Raw genomic sequence first — 17,018 nt, 5'->3', positions numbered from 1 at the left:
AATTTTGTAATTGACAGGGCCTCATTTTTAAGATTTCTATGAAAACAATAACTAAATAAAATTGTGGAGGGCCCCATGTCGGTCAGGGGTAGGGTGACCAGACGTCCTCTTTTTCCCGGACATGTCCTACTTTTCAGACCTAAAAAAATGTCTGGGGGGAATTTTAAAATTGTCCGGGATTTTGGTCAACTGCCTCAAAACACATTACATAGTGTTACCCCCCCCCCCCCCGCCCCGCCCCCCCTCAAAAGTAATTAGTTACATTACTTTTTAAAAGTCATCGAAAAAGTTACACAATTACATTTTAAACAAGGTAACTTGTAACTGTGACGGATTACATTTTTAAAGTAACTTACCCAACACTGCCTATAGGTACTGACAATCCAAATATAAACGGCCAAGCATTCAAGCTGGTGAGGGGATCCATTTTGGTGACCTTATAATCCCTTTTGTTTTTTGCAGATGAAGTGGTCCTACTGGCTTCATCAGGTCTTGATCTACAGCATCCACTGGTCTATTGTGGTGAAGAGAGAGCTGAGCAAAAAACTGAAGCTCTTGATTTACCAGTCAATCTACGTTCCTACCTTCATCTATTTCCCTTTTTCTACTGGCTCTGTTGGAGAATTGAAAGGGGGCTATACTCTTAAACGTATAGGTAAACAAATAATGCACGGAGACATAATTTCTTGCTAGCCACGACGAGTTTGGGAGAATTATTACACTCTACCACGGATTTGTCTTACAGCTTTATCAGTACAAAAAAACAAAAATCTCTCTGTATTCCAAACATCATACTTTTTTATACATCAGTGTGGTTATTTATACAGCCTCCGAGTTGTGGGACATGAGTGTCCGTCTTCCTGACTGCCAGTCGGTGTTTACCTCCAGGATGTGTTTAGAAACCTCCACTTTTTTGGAGCAGGGATCACATGTGCCCAATGTGCTGATGAAACATTTGTTCATTTTAAAAAATGTGGTTGATGTTCTTATAGAGTTGAAATACACTAACAGCATTGTCTGTTGTTTTTAACTTTTCAATAGGTTTAATTATGATTCATCTGATGTTGAAGTTATACTGAAAACAAATGAAGCTGTATTCCTTCTAATCTGACTGGTTCTAGTTTTAATCAAACCTTCAGCACATTTTGGTCACTAAGAATTGATGGAGATCTTAAATGCTTAAACTCAATCTTGTTTATTGCTAATTAAGATGACAAGTTTTGGGCACATTTTCTCACTTTCTTACATCGAAGATTTTCCAAGACAACAGCTTAACAGTGAGTGGATAGAATTAGGTTGCACAAAGTAGAAGTTAAACATGACTTGTATTTTGTGTTCTTGTTAATAGCAACACTGACAGTAAGGTCAAAATGTTTTGGTTTGCTAAATAATGTATTCACTTCTAGATGCCTTCATTGGTAATCTACAATGTTAAGTGTCAATTTTATATATATATATTTATATATATATATATAAAATGTAATATTTTCACTGCGTCAAAGGGTCTGTATTAGAACCTTGATGTCATACAAACTACAGTATGTACAATAATGTGTGAAGTGGGTACAAAAATGGGACTTTGTTCTTTTAGAGCACAACAGCCTTTATTTTTTATCTTTTGTTTATCTCAATTCTTCTCTATAGAGCTCTGCCATCTTTCTGCTGGTAGCTACTTCCTCCTGAAAGAGATCCATCCAGGTGTACCGTAGTTGTTGATCTTGTTGATGGTTCTCCTCATTGTTCATCATGTCAGCAATGTTCTTCTTCTTCTGTTCCCTGGGAAAAGTAATCAGATGTTATAGCTGAGGGCACATAAATGTAGATACATAACACAGAGTTACTAAATTGGATGTTACATACACAGAAGGAATTATTTAAAACAGACATTACTTTGTATGTAAATTATAAATAACTGGAATCGTCATGTACATTAAAGACAAAACTTAATTACTTGTACGTTTTAGACCTGTGCAGAGATACAGTCATGGATAAAATATCACTCTCGTTTTCTTAATGTTTATTGTCCATTTTTATGTCCTGTACAGTAAATAGTTCATAACTGTTTAATGAGAGAATTGATATCTAGCCATTTTAGAAGAATAGAATATCTATATATGTTTTATTATTTCATAACAGGGGAATCTCCGGAGCAACAACAGTACAATTGCAAACAATTGAAGCACGTAGATTCACGCAGCTAAAACATAAAAAAAAAAAAACAACAAATGAAGAGCAACATGCTGTACAATATTCACAAAGTTATAAACAATGCACTCCGATCCCAAGGAATGTGCCACTGAGTTGAAATGCGCATGTTGTGTTTGAGCAATAAAAATACAGCAAACTTTGTGTTTCAAATGTCTTCCATGACTGTATGTAGGCAACTATAAGATATAGTAAAAATCAGATAGATATATCTACAAACTGCTCACCTTGTTAGAGAGCAGCAGTGGCGTTAGCTGCATCTGAGTCGGGGAGCACCATGGGACTGCGTCCGGCTCCGAAGTGGCTAACCGAGGCTTCACGTTTTCTCTGCTACTTTAACAAAACGACTCATTCCTCATTGCTCCATCAAGCTGCCGCTGAATATTGAAATCCAATGCAAAGAAACGCCACCATCTCATTGTTCCACCGCTTACTTGTAGCTTCCATCACTTCCGTGTTGCAGAAAATTTGCTTTTCTTCTTCTATGCCAACGGCCAATCAATGAACAGGAGCGAAGCTTGCGTCACCCACACACCCATACTAGGTTCCAAAGCAGGGTTAGTAGGACCTAACCCTCTCCCTCAGAGGTAAGCTCAGTCATCCAGTAGGGACTCAGAGTAAAGCCACTGTTCCACCATGTCAAGAACAGCCAGTAGACGTCGCTCTACTTCTAGTTATGATGCTTCCTGGATACTTCCCTGGCACATCCTACTGGGAGGAAACGCTGAGGAACACCCAGGACACGCTGCATGGACTATGTTTCTCAGCTGCCCTGGGAATGCCTTGAGATTTCCTGAGAGGGGCTGTCCCAAGTAATTGTCTGGACCTCCCTATTTATGCTGCCACCCCGGTGACCCAACTCCAGAAGAGCGAAAGAAAATGGATGGATGGATGGATGGATGGATGGATGGATGGATGGATGGATGGATGGATGGATGGATGGATGGATGGATGGATGGATGGAGACCTTGTGTAAGGCTTGGGCAACTGGGAAATTCAGTTTTCATGCTTCACCAATGTGGATCAAACTTCCCAAAAATTGCAGAATAGCTGAAATGCTAAAAACCCACTTGTTTGGAGTTGGCTTTGATGAATAATAACAGAAACATTGATTAAAGTATTTGATGTATATTTGGTAATGATTATTTTTGATTACAACATTTGATGAAATGTAATGTTTGTTGCTTATTTCATAATTGGTTACTGTATGTTTTTATCAAATAAAACACTTTAAACTGCCTTGTTGATGAAAGGTGCTGTATAAATAAAGTTGACTTGACTCACCGTTGCTTTTTTCACTGTCTGCTGGCTTCATCTGGATTGGGTGATGCATCTAAAACAGTGAGAAATTACAAACTGCTCATCACAGTGATTTGCAAGTTTATCTTCTTCAGTGCTTTCTCTAGATATCCAAAGAGTAATGTTTTCTAAATGTATTAATGGGACTCTTGTTTTTGAAATACACAATTACTGAAACCAAATTTACCACTACAAGTTGACTGTGTTTTTAGCTGCCAGTGTATTTATTGTGATGAAGCTAAAATAGACTAGAAACTCACATCAGCAGACATACAAGTGGATTTATTAAAATTGACATGGTGTCAGAGTAGCTTACAAACCCAGGTACAATGGTGAAAGGGTAGTATGTACCGTCTGAAAGAAAGAAGATGGAGGCTTTTGGTATTCCAATTTCATAGATTGAGCATGCAGAGCTAATATTTAAGGTACTGTTTGGATACCAAGGAACAGAAATAAAGTTAGATAAAGGCAGCAACATAAGCAACACCTGGACCATGTTGGCGAACAAATCTAAGTTGCTCAAAACCTATTATGAAGGCTTTACACTTACAGCATACCTCATGCCTAAAGCTAACTCAACTTCACCAGATACAAGTTCCACCAGAATATGCAGAGTAATGGTGAGTCATTTGAACAGTTTGTCACTGAGCTCAAACTCTTAATCTAAGGCAGCGCTTCTCAAATCCAGTCCTCATGCCCCCCTGCTCTGCATGTTTTAGATGAGCCTCTATTCCAGAACAGCTGACTCAAATGATTGCTCACCATCAAAGGCTGCAGAAACCTGTTAACCATCAAAATATTCAATTCAGGTGTGTGGCAGAAGAGAAACGCCTAAAACATGTAGGTCATAGGACCTTTGAGGACTGGAATTGAGAAACACTGGTCTAAGGGCAATACTTGCACTTTCACCCGTCCACCTTTTTGTCCTTCAAATGTGTGTTCAACCTCCAACATGTGTATCCCAAATTCTCTACATCTGGCCTCGCCCCACCCATTTTGGGTCCTATTTCCACCTTTCTGCAAAGTCCGCATCCAGGCAAACCTCAGCGAAGTTTCTTACCCACAATTCATTGTTCCATGTATTGTTTTGAGTTTAAAGGTAGAATTATGTCAATATGTTGTTGGGTTTTTTTCATCTTCATTGAAAATTTAAATAGAAAAGAATGACAAGGCACACATTAGTAACTAAAAAGTTTGATATGATGAACTGAGTAGAAAATAAGAAGTCAAACTAACTGTAAGGAAAGTAAAACAAAATTCTTTTAAAACATGCATTGCATTTGCAACATCTTAATCTATTTACTTATTTGTGATGTTGCAACATTTAAGCTCTCCCTTAAATAAAATTCATTCACTTTAAAAACTGAGGTGATTTTTAGAAAGTAGTATTTGTGAATAAAATCTTAGGAAGAGGATTAAATCATTAATGTCATTGTTTAACTCTTATCCCCTGTTAGAAAACCATATTTTATAATATTAAAACTTAAGGATGAAATAGATTTTTCATAGAATATCCAGTTTTTAAAATCTTTCTAAAAACATTAATGAAGTTGCAATTGAAAAAAAAGGTGTATTCTCTCAAAACGTCAGTCACAAAACCCACATGAATGAATATTTATTTTGAACTTCTTCTGCAGAAGGTCATTACAGGAAGAACTTTATACATTATTGTAAAATTAATATCTTAATATTTTGTGGGAGTGGAAAAGAAAGATATTTGGTTCTTATCTTCCTTAGAGATATCATCATAATTTTTAAATAGATGTTTTCTTCTCAGGCTACAGAGGAAGAAAGTTGATGTTCTTTATGGATTTCTTGTAATATTTTCTTCTTCCGCTTGTATAAAGTCACAACCATTCAGTTTCTTTTAAGAAGCACATTTTCATTCCACTTGTCCAGTGGTTCCCAAAGTGTGGGGTGCGCCTCCTATGGGGGTCGCCATGCCATTGCAGGGGGGGGGGGTGTATGGATGAATGACAGAAAAAAAAACAAACAGTTATACAAAAGTGTTTCACTGTAAAGATGGTTTGTAGTTTGTTTTTTTGCAACCTGAAGTGTGAAATAAATTTCAGTGGAGTTTAAAAACAAAATTGTCTAAGGACGAAATGTCACCATCAATTCTATGGGACACAGCCAAAGCATACTTGAGGGGTAAAATTATTTCATTCTCTTCAAAAGTTAAAAAGGAACGTGAGAAAAAACAAGAAAACTTACAAGAACAGATTAAGAACCTTGAGACTTAATATAAAAGAACAAATGAAGACAATGTCTTACAGGAACTTAGAAAATGTAGACAAGATTTAAATGAGTTACTAACTTATAAAGCAGAGGGCGCTTTACATTTCGCAAACCAAAAATACTATGAGCAGGGAAATAAAGCAAGTAGACTATTAGCATTTCAGAAAATCGCAGGCAAGTCGAACCGTTCAAAAAATTACGTGCCCAGTATCTAAAAAACTAGTATCGCATCCCAAAGAAATCGCAAATGCATTTTCAAAATACTATAGACAACTATATAATTCAGAGACAAATCCTAACAAATTAAATAAAATTAGGCAATTTTTGCAACAAATTAATCTTAATAAACTTGACGAGGAGGAGGCTAAATCATTAGTGGGGACAATTACCGAAGAAGAAATAAAATCTGTTACAGGAAAACTTAAAAATAATAAATCACCAGGAGCAGACGGTTTTCCAGGAGAATTCTATAAATGCTTTCAGGCTGAGCTTATCCCACATATGCAGAGTGTTTAATCATGTTTAGGCTTCAAAGACCCACCTAAAACATGGGCAGAAGCAATTATCTCAGTCATATACAAAGAAGGTAAAGACCCCACACAATGCGCCTCTTATAGACCAATAAGTCTGCTGTGTAATGACGTTAAGATTTTAAGTGCCATCTTGGCCAAAAGACTACAAAAGATTATTAACAAACTTATCAATCCTGATCAGACAGGCTTTAAACCCAATAGACTCGGATTAAATAATATCAGACGTACCCTAAATATAATTTCAATTGGTCAACAAAGCCCTCACATATCCATGCTTCTCGGCCTACATGCCAAGAAGGCATTCGATCGGGTGGATTGGTTGTTCCTGAAGCAGGTCCTATTGAAGATGGGCTTTAATGAAAACTTTATCAGTTGGTTTGAGGTGCTGTACTCCAGTCCAACCTCTAGAGTACGCACTAATGGTTATATGTCAGAAAGTTTCCCCTTAAAAAGAGGAACTCGGGGTGTGCTCTGGTGGCGTAGAGGGTAGCGTTTGGAGGCCCTCAGTCCTCGACGCGGCCGTCGCGGGTTCGATTCCCGGACCCGACGACATTTGCCGCATGTCTCCCCCCTTCTCCTTCCCCCTTTCCTGTCAGCCCAATGTTGTATAAGGGACACTAGAGCCCACAAAAAGACACCCTGGTGGGGAAAAAAAAAAAAAAGGAAAAAAAAGGAACTCGCCAGGGTTGCTGCCTTTCACCGATCCTGTTTGTTCTTATGAATTCTGCTAAAGGTTCTATACTGATAGCAGACTCATCAATCCTAGGCTTACCAGATAAAATCAGGACTCACAAACTATCACTGTATGCTGATGACGTCATTCTGTATATAAGAGACCCAATAACTTCTATACCAAATATTTTAAAATGTTTGAAGACTTTGGTGTGGTCTCAGGATATAAAGTTAATGAATCAAAGTCAGAGGCCATGATGCTGAGAGGCTCCTGGCCCCAGAACTATCCAAATCACTGAATTTCAACTGGTCACCTAACAGATTTTGATATTTGGGAATCAATATTACCACGGATGTTTCCAAATGATATAAAGCTAATTTTGGGAAGCTATTGGACCAAATTCAAAAAGACATAGATAGATGGGATATTTTACCGCTTTCCTTTTTTGGAAGGATTGAATCAATCAGAATGAATATTCTCCCTAGATTGTTATATTTGTCTATGGCCCTTCCTATTTCCAACGACAAAATTAAATAAAATGCAAAAAATGATTTCTACATTTATTTGGCAGAAGAGAAAGGCCAGAATAAAACTTACTCGGTTGACCAGTGGTAAACCTTATGGAGGTCTTAATGTACCAAACTTAAAATTATATTACTGGGCAGCACAACTACATGCAAGTGTAGGTTGGCTAACACAAAATAAAGAAACAACATGGCTGACATTGGAACAAAGCGCAAGCCCTAAACTTTCTTTACAGGCCCTGGTATTCTGAAATTACAAATATATGGATGAAAAGCACTCAAAGGACTTTAAACATGATTATGAAAAAATATGAAAGCTCCTCAATCTATATATAGAGCTTAAAAAATTTGGATATAATAGACTTTAAACCAGGGCAACAAGATCCAGGATTTTGAACCTGGCAAAGCAAGAATTTAATTTTTATTGATGACTTGTTTGAAAGGGAGATTCTGAAATCTTTTAACCAGATTAAGGAGAAGTATTGAGCAAAGCTGATTTTTATAGATATTTACAATTGAGAAGTTACCTGATGTCCCACACCGAATGGTCCCTTCTTCAGTCACGACCTACTGATTTAGAATGATTCTTTATAAAGATCACCAAGAAAAAAAATCTAATAATACTGTGTCAAATTTATACAAATGCTTACAATCATGTCTGTCGAAGGATAAAAGAAAGATGGAAACTAGAAATGAATGTTGTGACTGAAGATGAAGAGTGGGAGTAACTGGACATAAACTGACTAACAGTCCAACATGGAAATAATTTTATTGGAAAATAATCGTTAGATATTTCAAAACTCCATATATTATTTCCAAATTTGATCAAACTAAATCAAATTTGTATTGGAGACACTGCGGACTAGTCGGAAATCACACTCATGTCTTTTGGGATTGCCCAAAGATTAAGAAATTTTGGGAGGGAATTAGAGAGGAAATTTCAAATATCTTGCACACTTATATTGATTGGAACCCTCGGATCTTTGTTCTGGAAATTCCCCCAAATAATTTAAGTAAAGAAGAACAGTACTTATTTGGTGTCCTTGTTCCCATAGCCAAAAAAATGATAACAGTATGTTGGTATAAACCTTTACCCCCTTCTGTAAGTCAATGGAAAGAGAAACTAGTGAACGTTTATATGATGAAGAAAATAACTGCAAAATTAAACTTGTCCACTGGTTTATTTGAGAAAAGATGGAACCCTTTAAAGACATATTTCCAATTAATATTGTAGTAAGTAAGATAAATGTAAACACACAGGTACATATTTTACAGGTACACTTAACATATATCTCTGTTATGATAAAGACAAAAGTCACTTGAGAAAGATTTTTCCTTTATTTCATCCCCCATGTAAAAAATCCTGGATTTTCAGCTCGCCGACTAGTTTGGTTGTTGTTGTTCAACTGTTTGTCTGGTTGTATTGGAAATTGTTGTTTCTGACTTATTGTATTAATCATTGATTTTTAATATTGATCTGATAAAATAAAGTCTTTGTTAAAAAAAAATAAAAACAAAATTGTCATATCCACTGAGCTGAGTGCTGTGAGTGTGTGCGTGTCCTACCTTTTCTCCTGCAGAGTGTGTCAGGCAGGCGTAGCCAGCTGCAGCTCATCAACATATCAGGAGGCGTGATTACGGTAAATAGGAGCTGGATTCCAGAGGCAAATGCCAGATGGTTGTATCGTACCTAATGGTAACCTGAGCTACACAGTAGTAGATATTAGCGAGCCCCAGTCATTCTTCTAACTTCGTACCTGTTTTCCCCAGAGTCCTCGTTCCTGGTTCGATTCAAGCCTTCACTGGCTTTTTTCCCACAGGAGGCGTTTCATCAGCTGCATGCTGATAGCAGCTTCCCATTTCTGCCTGGCTCCTTCCGATCTGCCCACCGTCGCTTCCTGATTATCCCCTGATCCATCTGCCCTGGACCTCCACTCATCAGCTCACCTTCCTATCTACCCTCCCATGGTCCCTTGCTCCCTAAGACTGAAGGCAGCATTCAGAGAGCTACTCACCTGCTGGTAGCTGATCTCTGCCTCAGTGGATATATATTCCCCCCCAGGATCACCTCATCTCCACCAACAGTAAGATCTGCCTCCTTTCTGTTGGAGGAGTTACTTGTCAGTAACTCGCCTTTCCCCGCCAGAGCGAATCGTCGACCGGCCCTCACCTCCTGCCGTCAGTTCACCTGTCAGTCCCTGCTGCTATTAAATAAACTTTGGACTTACCATTGACTGTTTACATTTGTAATTGTCCTGCACCAGAGTCAGGTGAACCAAATATGACAAAAATATGTGTATAGGTTTATGTCTGGTTGAACAATGTGTGTGCCCTGTTTTTTTTTTGTTGTTGTTGTTGTTGTGTTTTTGTTTGTTTTTTCTGTGGGGGCTTTTATTATAATCCACAGGGGACCCAGAAAATCTTTGGGAACCACTGCACTAGTCTTTTTATTTTTCACAATGACATGTCTCTAATTAGCCAAATCGCAGTGGGAATTACCTTTAAGAGTATTAAATTCAAAGTTAGAACATTTTAATATGTTTTTTTTGTCATCTTGGAAATAGGGTAAGTTCAGAGCAAGTTGTGTCTGTTGCAAAAATAAGACAGTTTTCAAATATAAAGTATTAAAATAATTTTTGTTTCATGTGTGATTAAATACCTTTATTGTACATTTAGAAATGGATTTTTTCTTTTTGTTGTTGTAGTTGTACTTTTTAGCAGCACGAATGAACAGTGACCATTTCCACCATTCTAGATGTCAAAGTTATGGCACTGGGGAGTCCTGTCTCAATTATCAAAATTTTGCATGCTTGTAATCTGCACCCTTGAGCACTTATGTGCACTTCAACTGAGTCCACACTTCAAAAAGGGTGTATTATGTCAAAACTGAATAGTATTGGGACAGAGCCAAAGAATGTGATTATACCAATAATGACAAAATGGTATGGAGCTGCATTGTTTTAGCCACAAACTTACCAAAGGTATGAGAAAAGTTACTGTACCAAAGCCAAGAACTAACACAAGACAAAACTATTTGCATAGTCTACTCCCACAAGTTAGTGCAGCTGCTGCTAAAAGCCAAGGCCAACGATAACCAAGAAGTACATGCAGTGACCAAAAGAACTGGAAGAAAATATTTCAAACAATAGGACAAAACAAAAACCAAAAATTTCCCAGCAAATGTATATTTGTTGAGGTACACACACAAAAAAAACAGAATTTCGTGCGAAAGGGAATCTGTCATGGTTTTTGGTATACTTTTTATCCACCTGCAGAATATTCCCAGGAGGCAGTAGGAAAAAAGTCATAAAGTTTACTAAACAATCAATGAATAATGAATGTGGATCTTTGTTGGGGAGTCTGGAAGCGGGAACACTGGAAACACAGAGAGCAACAGAGTCACTGATGATGAATGTGTTATTACTGGAGCTCTTACTGATGAAGATGTGTCCGCCTCATTGGATTCCAGGGTTTGAGTCTTTGTGTGGGGATTAATCAGGAGTTGTGTAGAGCTGGGAACAGAGGACGCTTAGAGCGGTCAAACAGGAGATGCTGGATGGTAATGGCATTGAAGGACAGATGGATTACACAGTACTAACTTGGAGGAACAGTAGCAAGATATTTTGAGTCATAGGGAATGAACAAGTCTTGCAAGTGTGAGGAGAAATCAAGACAGCACAAGGAGTCAAATCAGATTATAAAGGCAAGTCATAAAAGACCAAAAAAATCTCAGAGTTACAAGCACTGGGAGGCACAGAGTACCATGTATGGTTAACACTCTGGCACTGGATGACTGGCAACTGACTTCTCTTAAGCTCTGGATGAATCAGCAGATGATTTGCAGGTGCATGTAATTAGTTCACCTATGGAAAGTAATTTGTGTTTATGGGAGTCAATCAAAGTGTGAAAAAATGTGCTTTTAAGAGCTGAAACATTCCAGTCAGAAACTGCAGCTTTTATTCTGAAATCAAAGGCAAATTCAGAAAAGGATTTTTGACCCTGTTTTAGTGCCCAGAGATTTCTTGACATTGTAATATAATTAGATTCCTGACTGAACGCTTGCTTAGAATTTAACTAGAAATTCTTAAATTCAGCCCACTCAAAAGCTTTGCCTGTCAGCAAAGCAATTATATAGGAGATCTTAGAACCACAACAGGGGAAACACTGCGGGGAATTATTAAAGGTTAGAGACCATTGCAGCAGGAAACCCTGCAACAACCCATGTCACTTGCATATTTATTTGAAGATGGTAAGTGGACAGGAGGTGGAGAGAACCGGAAGAACAGGAGTGGGAGGCAGAGCTGGAGAAGGAGCAGGTCTAGTCAGTGTGATTCAATGAGAGTGCACTGGTCAAAGACAGCCCTCCTGAGAGTGTCTTCTTGGGAGTGCCTTCCCGAGTGAGTGTTCCGTCATGGTTTTCGATATACCTTTTGCCCACATGCAGAATCTACCTGGAATCAGTAGGAAAAGATTGATACATTTTCTTGAACAATTAAGGAATAATGAATGTTCGTCTTTCTCCGGGAGCCTGGTGGTGGGTGGAAGTGGAAGCACTGCAAATACTGGAAGTAGATGCAAGTAACAGAGTCACTGATGATGAAATAAGCTCTTACTGATGGAGATGAAGATGAGTCCACATGGGAGGAAGTGATTGGCTTCCAGGTTTTGAGTCCTTGTGTGGGGATGAATCCTGAGTTGCGTAAAGATGGGAGTGGAGGATTGTTGGCGTGGTCAGGTTGGAGTTGCTGGATGGTAATGGCACTGGAGGGCAGACAGGTTATGCTGCACTGACTTGGAGGAAGAGTAGCGAGATGTTGCCAGTCATGGGGAATGAACCAGAAAACCTTATAGAGTCTTGCGAACGTGAAGAGATGCCAAAATGGCACAGGGATTGGAATCCAGAATGTTATTAGGAAAATAGCAAGTAGGGGTCACCAACACAGTGCCCGTGGGCACCAGGTTGCCCCTAAGGACCACTTGACTCGCTCACAGACTTGTTCTAAAAATAGCACAACTCACTACTGAGCTGTGTCTAAAATTTTATATTATTCAGTCGTCGTTTTTTTTTTTTTTTTTTTTACATATATTAAAATGTCTAACTTAATATGTTCATTAGACAGTTTTTAAAATGTAAGTTTTGGTGAACTCTGACTTAATCTAGCTCAAAAGACAGTATTGTGCGAGCCAATAAGTGGTCGTGGAGAGTACGCTAGCAGGCGTTGCTAAGGTGATCGGTGAATGCAGTTTCTTACCCTGCAAAAATGGCAGAAAAAAAAGAAAGAAAATTTATTCTTACAACGAATGGGAGGAGGACTTCTTATTTACGACTGTGAAAGGAACCTGCTACGACGGCAAAGTGGCACAATGTGAAGAAACACTTCGCCACGTGTCATAAAACAAGGCTACCTACACACCGGGAAGCACATTACGGACAGAAAAAGCCTGTGAGCTAAGCAACAGTCTTTTTTCACAAAACCGACAAAAAAAGTCACAAAAAGTAATGGAAGTCTCATTTAGAGCTACATATTTTGTGTGAAAGAAGAAGGCATTTTCAGACGGACAAGTTGTCAAAGAAGCAACAATTATAATTGTTAACACTGTACTCAAGGATGAGAAAAATGGAATCAATCTGATCTCTATTCTCTCTGACGTCCAACTGGGGGCATCTACAATGGCTAGACGAGTGTCAGATATGTCTCCTAAATGTCAGGTGCTTTTGCATCCGTGGACAGCAGTAGTTCAGCACAGCTGTCGATTTTTATACAGATGTTCTTTGAAAATTTTTCCACAGGGGAGTAACTACTGACATTATCCCCTTAAAGACAACCAAGAGGGGAGCTGACATTTATAAAATGATGGAGTTTTTTGTACAGAGAAAGGTACCAATAGACAAGCTGGTAGCGTTGATTACAGATGGGGCACCTGCTATGATTGGTCAACATACAGATTTCATTGCTCACTGTCAAGGTGAACCAGACTTTCCAAAGTTTTTGCATTATCACTGACAATGACAATTCACCAGCTGGCATTATGTGCAAAAGTGATCGGCTTTGAGCATATGATGACTCCCATTGTAAAAATTATGAACAGCATCTGATCCAAAGCAAAAAAGCACAGGATTTTTAAGGTGCTATTGGAGTGAGCTGAATATGGTTGCTTGCTGCTACACACTGAAATCAAATGGCTCAACAGGGGACGAGTTTTACTTCATTTTTGCCACTTTTAGGTGAAATCAAAGAGTTCATGTGGTCCCGAGGTGAAGATGTCTCACTGCTAGAGGACACAGAGTGGCCATTTGACCTTTGATTTTTGACTGACACTATTGGGAAACTAAATCACTTGAACTGCAAGCTGCAAGGCAAAAATAAAACCGTTGTTGATCTGATAAGTGCTATAAATTCATTTAAGGCTGTCACTCTCCAAGAGCGGCACCGCGTTAAAAGGAGGGGAGGCAAGGTAACAACATATGGTGGGAATAACTTTATTGGTGCTGCAGGTCACCAATACACCGACACCCATCTTTTACTGCAAAGCACAGCAGCCAGCTTTATCCCTTGGCCACTTCCACCCACACCAGGTGAAGGGGTGACAAACAACAATAAAGAATTTACAAACCCAACACAAAATAAATGGTACAAATAAATATTTACATGCAAATGAGAAACAACTAATTCTAAAGTTAATCAAGATATTAAATCAAACTTAATATAACTTCAGAGTATTACCCTTCTTAGTTCACATGGTATGCTCCAGGAGCTTTTTAATTGCACCTGGAGTACTTGTCTCCCTTTCTGCTCCACCCTTCTAAGGAGACACACCAGAAAGGTAAAACCCAATTAACCCAACACAAACTAACAGAAATAAAGAAATGAAACTAAAAGAACTTGTTCTGTAAATAAATATCAATCAATAGGGATGGAGCCCCTGGTCTCCATCACAAAGGCCTAGTTGAACATTTTGAAGTGTCATTTGCAGAGAAAAAGGGTGGTGCACTTTCCCTTTGCAGTCAGTGCTTCTGCATCAGAGACATTTGGAACAGTTGCAGGAAAGTACTGTGAAGTCACAAACGGACTTGTGCAGGAGTTTGAGAATAGGTTTTGTGGCCTTGTCCAGCTTGACCAATGTGTGTCATTTATTTCCAATCCTTTCATGAATGCAAACCAGGCCCGGCGGGCATTGGGTGGCATTGCCCACCCACAGAGTCAGCTGTGCCCCCCTTCGACTGGAAGCTGTTTGTTGTTAATACCTCAGCGGCCAACTCTCTGTTATTCATATATTGAGTTCATACAGTAGTGGCTTCCGTACTAACCATATCTGCGCCTTCTGTCAGTGTTTTCAGCAGCTAAAACTGTTTATCTGTTGTTAACAAGTTGTAATGTATTTTTCCGAGCCAAAACACAACATGAGTGCTAAGACGCTTGTGCTGGGTTTACACCTGTGCTGCAGCAAAGGAGACCTGCAGCTGCTGTGCAGAGCTCCTCAGGTTTGTCTTAGAATCATGGCAGCAAACCAGCAAAACACAGAGAATTTGCACAGTTTTTCCTCCAAACTAACCAACTGAGTTGAGTAATGCTGAAAAAATGCATGTTCTTTAATAATAATAATTCATAAATTATTGATGGGAATGTAATGGATAGTGAACTATTTAAAATAAATTGTCTAAATAATTATATTTTGTAAACTATTTATTGTAAATTTGAAGTGAATTTTTTATATTAAAATTTATTGCAGATTGTTTGTCTTGTCAAGAGAAGTGGAGTTTTGATGACTACACTGAGCCCTTTGTGACAACTGAGGATGAAGAATCTGCATCTTCACATCCCAGAAGAACCTCTACTCTTTCCAGACGATGACGACGCAGAACTGCAGGGTGATGGACTGCCAGCATGGGAAAGGTCTGACCTCGTGGAGGGGGTGTCAAGAAAATCCGAGATCATCCCACTTCCCCATGCTGGAGATTTTAGTTTAACAGTAACAATAAATAAAGTTATCTTTAAAATTAATTACTCAAGTAAAATCTAGACCCAACATTAAAATTAAATGTCAATAAAATCAATCTGGTTGTGTGTTGTTTCTGTCTCCTGCAAACTTTGCTTTAATTCTACTTTTTTCTATTTAATCATAAGAAATCATAGTCAAGAGAGAGAGAAAGTTATGAAACAGGAAGAGCAGGTTTCCTGGAAATATAGGAAGTAAGTTTCCAGCCTGCAGATTTATAAAAATAGTTCAGACTATTACTTACACTGTAAAAAGTAATAAGTTCACTTTACTTAAAAAAAGTTAGGAAACCGATTGCCTCAAAATCTTCAAGTAAAGTAGCTAAAAATAACTATGTTTAGACCACTCAGATAAAGGCAGTAAACCTGAGTGCCGTTAACTCAAAATCATTAATTGGGTTAACTGTAAAATATTCATTCAGACAACTCATGCAATGGCAGTAAACTTGAGTGCCGTTAACTCAAAATCATTAGTAAAGTTGACTATAAAATGTCAATTATGACTACTTCAAATTGTGAGTTATGTCAATTAAGCAGTACTCATAAAAATAAGTTATACTTACACGTTTAAGAGTTCACATTACTTGCAAAATATCAGGAAACCGATTGCCTTGATATGTTCAAGTAAGATGAACCAAAAGTGTTAAGTTATTGGAACAAAGAGCCAAGAGACAACAGTTTGAATGGAAAAAAAATGTTTAATAATTAAACAAGTTTACCTTAAATACAAGGTTCTCAAGTGTGGTTACATACACACTAACCTGGAAACAAAGTTTTCCATAGACTTTTTTAGGGGAAAAAATGACAACTTTTTTTCTAGGGTAGCCTTCAATCTAATATTGAATCCTTCAAATGGCCCTCAGTCTTTAAAACTTTGAGAATCCCTGCTTAAATGTCTTTGTTGACTGGTGTGAAACAAAAACTCAATTCTCAATACTAAAGCCCAACATTTATCATAACATTGATAAAGTAAATAGTGAAGTAGTGAAGTGAAGTAATGTTTCTCCTCATTAACATAAAACCATTTAGTAGTCTGCAAGTGCAATGATGCTCTCTCCAACAAAAAAGAATCAAACAAGAAATAAAAATCACTTTTCCAATAAGGGTAAAGGTATCAACGTTGATCCATCATGTCACATCACATTCACTCATTGCATCAGAAGATTTTTGAGTGATTGTATTTTTGGTTTTAGGGATTTATGTCCAAGTGAGAGAAGCACCCTTTGGATGAAGTCAAAGGTGTACTTCAGTTGTTGAGGGTACTCCAAATTCAGAGAATAAATAAGTCCAAAGAGCACATGGCATGTGGAAGATTTCCAAGATCATTCATGACAAGACTTCCTTCCAAAATGATGGCAGTACTTGAAGACTGGAGGTGCAGTGAGTCAGTGGAGGCCAGCCTGTCCTCAGGAATGATGGTCAGGATCCCAATGGGGGTGTGAGACACGTCTGGGTCTTCGCAGTCCTAACAACAATAGAAGCAACACCACAATTACATATCAACGTAACACTTCTTTAGGGTGACCAGACGTCCTCTTTTTCCCGAACA

General features: G+C 38.3%; 1 protein-coding gene across 2 annotated transcripts in view; it reads right to left on the bottom strand.

Moving 5' to 3' along the window:
- celf1 (cugbp, Elav-like family member 1) overlaps nucleotides 1-17,018 on the bottom strand; it is a 90,098-nt gene that overhangs the window by 40,784 nt on the left and 32,296 nt on the right. The window contains exons 1-2 of one of the 2 annotated variants that reach the window (XM_044139367.1): nucleotides 9,039-9,176; nucleotides 3,490-3,538 (exon numbers count right to left, since the gene is read on the bottom strand). In XM_044139367.1, coding sequence (XP_043995302.1) covers nucleotides 3,490-3,538 — 49 coding nt within the window. In that variant the 5' untranslated portion in view covers nucleotides 9,039-9,176. Of the gene's footprint in view, nucleotides 1-3,489; nucleotides 3,539-9,038; nucleotides 9,177-17,018 lie in introns of those variants that run through there. The other variant, XM_044139373.1, reaches the window with a different exon arrangement.

The sequence above is a fragment of the Gambusia affinis genome, linkage group LG02, assembly GCF_019740435.1.
Source record: "Gambusia affinis linkage group LG02, SWU_Gaff_1.0, whole genome shotgun sequence".
NCBI classification, from domain to species: domain Eukaryota; kingdom Metazoa; phylum Chordata; class Actinopteri; order Cyprinodontiformes; family Poeciliidae; genus Gambusia; species Gambusia affinis.
This window is presented reverse-complemented; position numbering and strand designations above follow the sequence as displayed.